Source organism: Vitis vinifera, chromosome 10, assembly GCF_030704535.1.
Source record: "Vitis vinifera cultivar Pinot Noir 40024 chromosome 10, ASM3070453v1".
NCBI classification, from domain to species: Eukaryota; Viridiplantae; Streptophyta; class Magnoliopsida; order Vitales; family Vitaceae; genus Vitis; species Vitis vinifera.
In genome coordinates, this window is record NC_081814.1 from 4805522 (window position 1) to 4817605 (window position 12084).

The 12084-nt window shown below is 34.6% G+C and overlaps 2 protein-coding genes across 6 annotated transcripts; one reads left to right on the forward strand and one right to left on the reverse strand.

Moving 5' to 3' along the window:
* Positions 1 to 254: 254 nt before the first annotated feature.
* On the reverse strand, positions 255 to 2343 carry LOC100261837 (protein PAL OF QUIRKY). The gene has a single exon (XM_019218116.2). It carries the CDS (start codon positions 1689 to 1691, stop codon positions 405 to 407), a length of 1287 nt encoding a protein of 428 aa, XP_019073661.1. The 5' UTR covers positions 1692 to 2343; the 3' UTR covers positions 255 to 404.
* Positions 2344 to 7962: 5619 nt separating this feature from the next.
* On the forward strand, positions 7963 to 11863 carry LOC100256745 (equilibrative nucleotide transporter 3). Of its 5 annotated transcripts, XM_010648059.3 has the most exons (11): positions 7963 to 8189; positions 8488 to 8514; positions 8806 to 8857; positions 8979 to 9083; positions 9592 to 9747; positions 9830 to 9973; positions 10062 to 10167; positions 10395 to 10570; positions 10650 to 10807; positions 11190 to 11445; positions 11528 to 11863. In XM_010648059.3, the coding sequence occupies exons 3-11, from the start codon at positions 8816 to 8818 to the stop codon at positions 11636 to 11638; spliced, it is 1254 nt and encodes a 417-aa protein (XP_010646361.1). In that variant the 5' UTR covers positions 7963 to 8189; positions 8488 to 8514; positions 8806 to 8815; the 3' UTR covers positions 11639 to 11863. The 5 variants fall into 5 exon arrangements, with proteins under 5 accessions (XP_010646361.1, XP_010646362.1, XP_002270728.2 ...); XM_010648060.3 differs by lacking the exon at positions 8488 to 8514; XM_002270692.5 differs by lacking the exon at positions 7963 to 8189 and having other exon boundaries at positions 8398 to 8514.
* Positions 11864 to 12084: the final 221 nt, after the last annotated feature.

Consider the following 12084-nt stretch of genomic DNA (forward strand, 5'->3'; position numbering starts at 1 on the left):
TTTTATGCTTCAATTTGGAGACACAATATGGTCGGGGTTAGCCTAGACTACACTTTGATACAAGTGTTGGATGGCTACAACAGACGAGTAGATCAGTACTAACATCAAAGAGAATATTGTTGTATTAGATCACACGTGGACCCGGGGGTCCAGAAATGGAGCGTAACACTAGGCATGTTCTTGGTCGATAACATATTCCTATTGTAATACATCTTATCACAATTTTCCTTTAATATTTCTTATTAAAAAGAACATTTGATGGCAAATTGTAATTTATATATGCATCTCTTCAATCAAAAGCAACAGAAAAAGGAAACCTATTTACATTCCAGTTTCACTCAAACCCAAACTTATTCTAACAACACAAATACAAGCCACCTTACATTTAAAACTCACCAAATGATTCAAGTTGTCGAGACCCGACCCGGTTTTTTATCTGATCCATTCCCCTGAAACTCTTCCCCAGCCGGCACCACCATTCCTGGCGGATAGGCCTGAACCATGCCAGCCGTTCTAACCCCATAGTATACCTGCTGATTCATCCCATCTGAAACCACTCTCATTGGCATGTCGTAACCCTCCATTGGACCCACTGCCCTAATTGCTCCACCGTACACTTGCCCCATGCCTGGACCCGGGTGCCGGAATCCGACCGGGATCTGACCCGGTGGTCCGGGGTATTGTGGAACATACTGTGCCCGGACTGGCACAGACTGAACCGGCATATTACCCGGTGGGACCGGGCCAGGGACATAGTAAACTGGAATTTGGTGCACAGGTTGACCCGGATAATGGGAATCCGGGTTGTTGTAATGCCACATCGGATTGCCGGCGTAGCCACCCGATTGTGGAATCGCCGGTTCTATCACATCTGCGAAACCCTCAGGCGGGTTATCCTTCACTTCAACTGGTGGAATCGATTTATCTGGTTTGGTTTTTACAGGTGGAAGATCTGGGATTGCCGGCACAGAGGGGCCGGAAGAGGTCGAGCAAAACGGCGAAGTGATCGCCGGAGCTGGTGACCCTGGATCAGAGACTGACACATTCTCTGCCAAAGCCGTTCGAGTTTTCAATTTGGACTCGCGCGGCAGTGCTTGTATGTCGTCTGAATTATCCAGCCCGAATAGATAATCTGGAACCTCCGACACAATCGACGACGCTTCCGACCGGCCGCGCTCGAGGCCGCCGCCGTTGATTGCATCGAAGAACCAGTTCTCGCGCTTGCTCGAGCCGTCGAGGAGCGAGCTGATGCTACTAGCTCTGGAGCCGTCATCGCTTGGGAAGAGAAACAATCGGAGCCGAGCCGTTTTCAATCCAATCCCACTAAGAGCCAATCTATCGTACTCTTCCATCATGTTCTCAACGTCTTCATCGGTAGTGACGGAGATTAGAGCATCGAGGTCTTCATTGGGAAGCTGGTACTTCACGCTGATGTTTGTTGTACCAGATAGCTTCGACAGCTTCAGGAGTAGGCCTGAGAAAGTGGTGGCCCGATGCACTGCGACGATTCGCGTGTCGCCCCCGACATAGCGGAGCTGGTTGTCGTGAGGCCGCGGTAGAATCTTGCCGCCGAAACTACACATGAATCTGACACGTGGTTGGATATCGTGGGTCGGATAATCTGATCTTGGGGACGACGCCACCGAATCGCTGGCGACGGAGTCGAGCTCCGATGGGTGATGCGACGCCATTCCTATAAGAGCAAGTGTATCAGGTTCCGGGAAGAAAAGGCGTCGAAAAGATCGCGTTAGCTTGTCTTTTATTTTTCGCCAGTAATATTCGGTACTGTGACGAAGCGAGAATGAGAGGAATAACACCAGTTGATCACAGTACTGTCATGAATGAGCATCACAGATGCGTTTCCATCCGTGATCTCAAACAAAAACAAGCCACGTTATAACTGGGAGCCCTCAGCCCTACATGGATTACCTGGATGGGACAAAACCCACGGTAAGTCCCGGAATCACCATGGACTGTCACCAGCCATATATAAACACGACGGACAGCGTAACATGGGACCCACGCTATCCAATTTTCATTATTCAAATTCAAAATGGAGGTCTCCAACGCCAGCCGTTGCTTTCATATTTATTTATTTATTTATTTATTTTTATTTGTTAGTCAGTTGTCTTTGCTTTCTCCCAACACCGATTAAACCAACAAAATTTCTCTTTCAACAAATAATATTATTATTTTTAATATAATGATTGGTTTTGCAGTAAAATAAAGAGAATAGCTGCTTTTTTTTTTTCCCCTGTGGGCAGACATGAGAAGTAAAGATTTAGTGGGTGAGCTGCTAGGTCCTGAGGGTGATGTAATCAGCGATTCATTGTAAGGTCATGGGCTATTGGGCGGCGCAAGTTGAGGGTAAAAAATGATTGTCAAATCTTATTAATATATTAGGATTTTGAGAATCATCATCCTCCATTTTATAAGACTAATTTTCCAAATCTCTAATAAGGATGTCGCACTAAAAATTGATAATAGTCAAGAAATTATTGGCAGTACATGAGATGGACGGCCACCGGCTTCTGTTGATTGAAAATTAGCCACAGCCACTGGCTTCTGATGAGGGAGAGGCATCTTCTAGAGGGACATTTAGGAGACGGTAGGTCGAGTTGGGGAGGTGGGACTTGAAAGGCAAGCAAAAAGCATACCAATTTAAAGATGGACGGCTGATGTGGGTTCCACGGGTTCTCTTCACAATTGTGTTATGCTTACGTGGCCCCCCAGTCCTCTTTCGTCTTCTGGGAGATGCTATTCTCACCCTTTGTCTCCCTCACCGTCCAATCACCACTCTGATACGTCGGTTTTTAGCTTTTTATGACCCTTCTGCAGTTTTGGGGGTCGGTTGCACGTGGGATTTTCGTTTGTCCATCTGCTGTTTAACTATTTATAGAAAGTAGAAACACTCAAAGCCCACACGCACTTCTGAGTGCGTTTCCCGATTGGGTCCTGTGAGTAGTTGTGAGTTGCGTGTGTGAGAGAGCATCATTACACGTGTCAAATTCCACTTCCTCGTGGTTTATAAAGAAAAGTCCACCAAACCATCTTATATTTTTACGTGTAGCCGGTAGCCACTGATGAAATTTTAAAATAAAATACAACACCCTATATATTAACTTTTGGAAAAATTATTCTTTTTTACCCGATGGAAATCATGCTTGATAAAGATTTTTATTTTCTCTTTTTTTAATCCTCACCTTTTATTTTACCTAAAAGAACAATAAATTAATAAATATAGAATTAATTTTTATTATACAACAAAGATTTACATTTAGATTTGATTTAAGACTTTTTAATATTTGATTTTTTTAAAAAAAAAAAAATTTAAACAACAAGATTTTGGGCATTCAAAAATCACTTTTTTTTTTCAATATAAAATATTATTAAAAACTTTATCAAATGTATTTCTTTTATTCACATCATAATTTCTCGTAAAAATTACATACTAAAAACATTTTAATGAAAATAACTCTCAAATGTAAAATCATTTAAAATAATTGTATTCATTCCTTTATGTGAATTTTTATAATAAAAAATGGTTTGAAAGTATTTTAATTTTGCATACCCAAATATTAAATTTTTTTTAATGAATCAACTTTTTGACTTTCTATTTTGTCCAAGCTCATCAAAGTCAACATTTGGTAAATTTTGACAAACAAGGGAGTGGTGAAATGGGCTCATGTGTTGTTTGTCGTTTGTCTAGACAAGTGAGAGAAAAAGCCCACTAGGATAAGATAAAAAATAAAAAAATAAAAATTATAGGAGGCCTTATTTTTCTAGAAGGAACGAGGGAGGCCCTCCTGTCACACCATGGATCGCCGAAAAGCCTGGCCCAGCTCAATCTATACCTGCCTTCCAAGGAACCAAGCTCCACCACTTACTAAAAACAACAAGACAATTGAATCGATGATGTTCTATAATAGACGATGCTGTCCAATCAACAGTTCTTTTCTCTTTATTTTCTAGTTTTTATTCTTGATTTTAGGATTTTCCTTAAACATATTCTTAATTAGATTTTTCAGAAAATGCCAAGTCCTACTTTCAAATGTAAATTTGAATTTTTAAATAAAATTATCTAATATAGAAGCTGCTCTGATATTTATCTTCTACGCAGCTCAAGGTGGACATTTCCAGACATTTCCAGTTTGTTTGAAAGAAAAAAATAATATAAAAAAAGTGATTGAATGGCCTGATTTATAAATTTCAAAGTAGAAAAATGAATGGATACCCAATTGAAAATTGGGATTTATATGGGGTAAATTACATATAGCTGGGCTGAGATAAGACTATACTATACCCACCTTCAATTTATTTTGAATTAATACATTGATCTTCTTTTGAGGTCATGTTCATAATTCCAACCGTACTGCAAACCAAATTTTTCTTCCACATTACTGTGATAATGCCTTGGTTAAAATACTTACTAAACATTCCATATTACTTTTAAAGAGAGATATGTCTTCAATTGCATTATTTGAAATGTTTTTAATGAAAATATTAAAGTGTTTTTAGAAAATATTACAAGTGACTTTTTAGATTTTTAAAAGTGTTTTCTAAATTTTGTTAAACACTTAATTTTTTATAAAAAATAATTTTTAAGACTAAAAATAGAGGCGTAAATAAGGTTGATTCGATCGGTTTTTGGATAAAGAATGAATTGAATTGATATAGTTCGTTTTTTATGTAATAAAAACCCTACCAGCTTTGGAGTGAAAAAAATCGAACCAAACCAAGCTTTTTAAGGTCAGTTTGGTTTGATTTTTGTAGATTGATTTCGATCAAACTTAATAACCTTTTTTGGTACTAAATCTAGTTATAATTTTATGTTTGTTTTGAACCCAAATCCCATTAATTTGAGTTTGAATTAGGGTCCAAATCTAATTTATTTTTAAAAATAATTGAAAGATTTAATGTTAAAAATATATTAAATGCATTTAGAATTAATTTGACTATAATATAAAGACAATGATTACTTTAATATAATCCAATATAAAAAAAATCAAATATCAAACAATAATATATAAATGTTAAAATATCGATTTGGTTTGGTTTTTATCAATTAGGAGAAAAGAAAACCAAAAACCAAATCAACAAGACCGGTTTTCAAAATTTTCAAACCTTATCAACTTTTTTTATGATTAAAAATCAAACCAATATGATCGGTTTTGATTGGTTTGGATCAATTTGTTGATTTTTTCAATTTTTCTTATATTCTTAACTAAAAACGCTTCCTAAAATCACTACCAAACAAACTCTTAGAGTACGTTTGGTATTGATTTTAGGAAGTGTTTTTAGTTTTTCTAATATTTGAAAATTTTTAATTTTTAAGTATTAAAAGGTTATAAATACTTCTTAAAATTATTGTCAAACATACTTTTAAAATTTGCTTGATAGTGATTCTAGGAAATGTTTTTACTATTTCTAATATTTAAAATTTTTTTATTATTTAAGTGTTAGATATTTTAGAAACATTTTCTAGAATTACTCTCAAACACACCCTTAGAGTTAGGGATGACAACGAGACGGGTTTTTTCGGGTACCTGCCCTGTCCCACCCCTAATAGGACGGGGTTTAAATTTAATAATCGGGTTTGGGATGGGTATGAAATTTTTTTTTGAAACCCGCAGTGGGTTCGGCGCGGGTTCGGGTATTGCCCCATCTTGCCCCGCCCTACCCCGTTTACATATAAAATTAATTTTAAAATTTAATTTAATTTAAAATTTAAAATTAATTTAATTTAAAATTTTATTTTACTATTTTTAATATATAGATAATAATAAAAAATTTTAACAAAATAAGTCATAAAAAATATAATAATTTTATTATTTATAAAATATATTTATTTTAATGTAATTAAAAAATTTTAAAGTAATTTTTAAAAAAAAGTTAAACGGGGCGGGAATGTGAATTGTTTCTAATAAATAGGACGGGGTTGGGATGGGGGCGACCCGTCTCCAACCAGCCCCATTGTCATTCCTACTTAGAGTGCATGTGGTAATTATTCTAAAAATATTTCTAACATTTTTTAAATTTGAAAATTTTTATCTTTCAAATATTAAAAATATTATAAACACTTTCTTAAATCACTGTCAAACACACTCTTATTAAAATGTTTTTCGATAATAATTTTAGAAAGTGATACCACCAACTTTTAGTACTTAAAAACAATTTTTTTTTTTATAAAAAATTTCACATGATAGAAATGTTAAAAATATTTCTTAAGATTAATATTAAACATATTCTAAATATAATAATGAGAAAACTGATAAAAAAAAGAAAAAAGATTTTAAATGGTTTATAATCAATCCCAAACGAAGTCTTAAGATTAAGGAAAAAAATGAAATGAAAAAAAAAAAAAAAGTAAAACACAAAGATAATAAGATGATTTGATCTTCAAGTGAATTTAGCTTTGAAGAAAAAGATGTGGAAGAGTACGAAAACAAAACTAAAAATAAAACCAGGTGGTTTGACCTTTATTATAAATGACTAAGACAGACATAACTTTCTTTAAAAACAATGTTTTTGGCAGAAGTTATCATTAATTATTTTTCAATTGATTATTGTTTAATCCTAAGGTTGTGGCTTTGTATATTGGGAGGTGGGCATACATTCCATGGATTCTATTGCTTCAGTGTGTACAGAATCTTTAAGTGAAGTTCATTAGTCCAACCATGCTGTGGAGAAAAATAGACATCTTTTACGACTTCTATAGATGTTGAAGTATCAACATAACGTACAAGCCTGTAATAGCAATTTAGCAAGTTGAAGAATGCTTGAAGGAAAGTTCACTGTCATGTCTCTTTAGGTCGGTGAGTAAAGCCCTTGCAGACTAAGACCTAACCTCAAAAGGGACTACCCATAAATTAAAATTTTTCAATAATAATAATAATAATTAATATAGTGTAATAGAGAAGAAATCAAATTTTGATAAAGAATTAATTTCAATCACCTTCCTAAGAAAAGAAAACTGAAATTAACTTTTTGATAGAAGCGAGTTTTAATTTTTACGATAGTTTTGTGCATATCCCAACTAAATAATCACTAAATAGTTCAAGAATGGTATATATCACTATCCTCTTTATTTATTTTTATTTTTATTTTTATTTATTTAGTTACTTTAATATTGAGAGGCACCTCAAGGTCTATAACGATCACCCAATTAAAAGTCTACTCTTATAAGACAATTGAGTGGCCTTGGTCTCGGCCTTTCCCCAAGTGAGGTCACCATTAGCATGGAGATTAGGCTAGATTTTGTTCTTGTGTTGAAGCCTTTTTTTTGGTTTTTGCATCTTTTCCATTCCCACCTTTTTCCCTTTGGGTCTTCCACAAGGCTTTACTGGTGAATGTGACCTTTAACTTGTCACCTACTGAATATTTGTAGCAGCTTTGTTGAGCTTATGGTTATGGGTCATGGTCACTTCTTAACCTAACCAAGTTAGGAGAGGATAAGGTGAGGTTCATCTTTGGTGGGGAAGCCCCTAGTTGCTCTGCTCACATTAGAACTCGGAACTTATGCTTTTAACTTTGATGCCTTTAACAAAGGCCCATTCCTAGGGAAGATAAACGGTGCTGTGTATTGGGATGCGCTCAAAAGTTTATGGGTGTATGATCCTGTTTGAGAATTAATTCATAATAACCCTGTTCCTGTTTGAGAATGGAGAAAAAGAACAAATTTCCCAACTCATAGGCATCTAATTCCTCTACTCTAATGAGACCTAAAGGTCGACCCGAATTCACAATTAGTTGGTTCATGTTTCCGATAGGAGCAGGGCAAATGCTGCAACCAAACACAAGGATATGGGAGAGCCTTGTCCCTTTGAAGGTTAAAAGGAACCATATGTGGACAGCTTCCTTTGTTTCTTATATTTGGCCCTTCTCTCTGAACTTATGCCTCTATGAGATGGAGCTTTCTGTTTATTTTCCTTTTTCATATAGGGAATATTCTTCCAATGGCAAATGATTTTATAAGAAGATATCTGCATATATCAGTGGCCTAACTTGAATAAGAATTCCCAGAAGAGCAAAAACTAAACCCCCTATATTTTATTAGGTAACAATGACTCGTGATTATCATATTGAAAGAGCAGAACTAGTTAAATAAATTTGATTTTGGAAGACAGGCTGTAGTGCATGATGGCAGAGGATAAGAGCACATGTTTGTATGCTTCATACTTTTGAATAAGGTAATCCTTCCTTGCTAACAGTACTGCTATCCCAAACAAAAAAGCTTTCCAATTGAAGATTCTTTGAGACCCCTTTTCAACCCTTTTCTTTTTTGGCTCCCATACATCAGTTTCATGTGACAATCATATCTCAGATTCCATTTATCTTTAAAGACAGAATCTTTTATTCTTTTTTGTTTCAAATTACTGTAAAGTCCACACCCATCCTAAAGAGAGTGAGCCTTTTCCTTATCTTACTCTTCTCTCAGTAAAGTCCCTGCTTTATAATCATCTTCTACTGATATTTCATTTTGCACAGGGTTGGATTCTTCCTGCATAATTTCAGGTTTTTTGATATTTACTTGAAGAACTTCAATCCTTTGAGTACCTGGTAGTTCATATTTTATTTATTTTTATCAGAAACCCAATAGATCTTTTCAACTGGTTGTTCATTCCTTAATAATTGTTGCATAGTTTCTTGCTCGAGAAAAACTCATAAACAATCAGTTGAGAGCATACTTCTTTTCATGTATTTGGAATTCAAGATTATCATCATTGGTTTTTTTTTTCTTTGCTAAAAAAATCCATCCGATTTGAAGGTTAATCTAAATGATATCAAATCTGTTATTGTTTACAGGGTAGAAGCCATGACTATTGCTAATGGAGGTGCAGCTCCAGCCAGGCTTGAGGTTTATGACTCAAAACACTTTCACTGCTTTATTTAGAGGAGAAGACTTCTATAACAATTCAATCAATTGTTTTTTTGGTAGACAAATATAGGATACTTAAATCTTTTGTCCTAATGATCAGGGAAAGTCTAGTGCAATGCTGGTATGTTGGATTCTTGGACTCGGGTCCCTTGTATCATGGAACAGTATGCTTACAATTGGAGATTACTATTACAACTTGTTCCCAGTAAGTATGACTTTTATTTTTTTTTTAAACTTTTAGTTCCACCACTTTAATTTAGGAATTGAGTTAATTTACATTTTTTAAGATTTATTAGATTATTGAATTATTTGCTTGTTAATGTTTTGGAAAATGCTTGATTTTGATTGGATTGGCAATGCCATTTTCCATTAGTGGGCAGCCCATTTTGATGGATGAAAGTCCTTGGTTTGAAGATTGATAATACGCTTTAATTTAAGATTTGAGTTCACACTTTCTTGAGATTTATTAGATTATTGAACTATTTGTTTGTTAATGTTTTGAAAAGCATAACAATTAGGATTGTTTTGTGGTAAATGCTTGATTATGATAGGATCTAGTTTAAGGTCTTTTGTTGTGAATATCACATGCTAGGCAATGCTATTTTCCATTAGTGGGCAACCCATTTTAACATATGAAAGTCCTTGGTTTGAAGAAATTGGACTGTATTTGTAAATGATTTGATAAAGGTTTTGCTTTTTCTTTTTCTTTTTAGCGATACCATCCTTCAAGAGTTCTTACTCTTGTTTATCAACCATTTGCTCTTGGTACAATGGCACTACTAGCTTACAACGAGGCAAAGATCGACACCCGAAAGAGGAACCTAGCCGGATATATTCTTTTCTGTGCAAGCACCTTTTTGCTTGTAGTAGTAAGTATCAGTAATTGTTTGGTGTTGTTTTTATGCTCTTGGAGAGCTGCAATTCACCTATCATTACTTGTAACCTGCGTAGTTGGATTTAGCCACATCAGGACGGGGAGGGATAGCGCCTTATATTGGCATATGTGTCATTGTGGGTGCTTTTGGAGTTGCAGATGCACATGTTCAAGGTGGAATGGTTGGAGATCTCTCCTTTATGTGTCCTGAATTCATCCAAGTAAGACTAGATTTTCTTATGCAAATGATCTCATTCTTGGCTTTTCAAGTTATCATCCTTATGAATCTTCTCGTCATAAACCCTGCAGTCCTTCCTAGCCGGCTTGGCTGCATCAGGGGCTCTAACCTCTGCTTTGAGGCTGATGACAAAAGCAGCCTTTGATAAATCTGCAGGTGGTGAACGCAAGGGTGCAAGTATGTGTCTTTCTATTAGTTTAATGTTTTATCATTTGGAAATCTTTTTTTATTCTTTGTTATACTATGTTGTTTCTTTATCATTTTGGTGCACATTTATTATTTGAACACGTATTATAATTTCTTGATACTAGATGTAGGAGATGAAAGTCAGACTTCTTTTAATTGTCAAGACGTTTAAAAAATTATTTACTGATTATTATTTTTTACATTGTTTTCTTTTGCAGTGTTATTCCTAGGAATCTCTACATTTTTGGAGTTTCTATGTATTATCCTCTATGCATTCTTTTTTCCCAAATTGCCAATTGTGAAGCATTATCGCAGAAAGGCAGCCTTAGAAGGATCAAAAACTGTTTCAGCTGACCTTGCTGTTGTTGGCATCCAAACACAACAAAGCCGAGAAGTATGAAATTGTCTTTTTAACCCATAATAAGTGATGTTTTTGAGATTCTAATTTCAGAATTTTTTTTGAAATTTTGTAGGTTGATGATACTAAACAACAAGAGCGGTTGAGCAACAAACAATTATTCTTCCAAAACATAGATTATGCATTGGAATTATTTCTGATATATGTGTTGACGCTATCAATTTTCCCTGGTTTTTTGTTTGAAAATACTGGAAAACACCAGTTAGGATCATGGTAAGTGCTTGTTACATTTTTCACTAAACCATTTTATTTGATTTATTCAAAGGGCTTGATAAAGAATAAAATGATCCCCTATGTTTAAAAAGGATATGGTATAAGTAATTAGTCTATTTTGTTTTCCTTTGCTTTGGAGTGAGCTTTTATGGCATGTATCTTAATAAGAATTTCAAGAAAGAACCATTTCGATTTTAAGCATATTTTTGTGGTTATATTATAATAATACTCCTCAAGGTAATTTGGAGATATTGCCCTTCTTTATCTCAAATTGAAGATAGCATGTCTAATGTTATATAAATGAATGAAATATTGGAGAGTTGGATTTCATATATTTGAAAAGAAAGATTAATAGATAATTTTTATTGATGATTTCTTTTAGGTACCCACTTGTTCTCATTGCAATGTACAATGTGTGGGATTTTATATCTAGATACATTCCCCTTGTCAAATGCTTGAGGTTGCCAAGAAAAGGTCTTATGGTTGGAGTTCTTGCTCGCTTTTTATTTATCCCTGCATTTTACTTCACTGCAAAATATGGTGATCAAGGATGGATGATAATGCTCACATCCTTCTTGGGAGTATCCAATGGTTATCTCACCGTTTGTATCCTCACTAATGCACCCAAAGGCTACAAGGTAATTAAAAATTAAAACCATAGTTTTAAAGTTACAAGTTTTACTCATATTTTATGTTTATGAATTTTTATTGGTTTTGTAGGGACCAGAGCAAAATGCCTTGGGCAATTTGCTTGTACTATGTCTTCTTGGCGGCATATTTTCTGGTGTAGCCCTTGATTGGCTGTGGCTCATTGGTAAACAAAGCTTTTAAAGATCTAGCTTTTCATGTGCCGATGATGGAGAAAGTCAATTCCTCTTCAATTTTATCCATAGTCAATATGAGATAGTAATAATTAAAATCTTTAATATATTAACATCTTGTAGTTAGTTTATATCTAGTATAATGTTATCATTTGCTTCATCTTCTCTTCAAATGGTAGTTGTTTCTTGTTGTCATTGCTATTGAAATATTGCAAGTGTACACATGGTAGTAAATATGTTTTATGCACAAAAGAAAAGTTTAATGATCTGATCAGATGTTGTGATTGAAGCTAAAGAAACAGATCAGACATATGTCATTGTAGCAACTAGGTTTTCTTGGCCACTCAATTTATTTCCATTATCACATCCAAATCCATGAAATTTATTAGTTTGCCTATTTTCAATCAACAGGCTAATTTCGCTCAAAATTTCTACATTAATTTTTTAGAATATGGG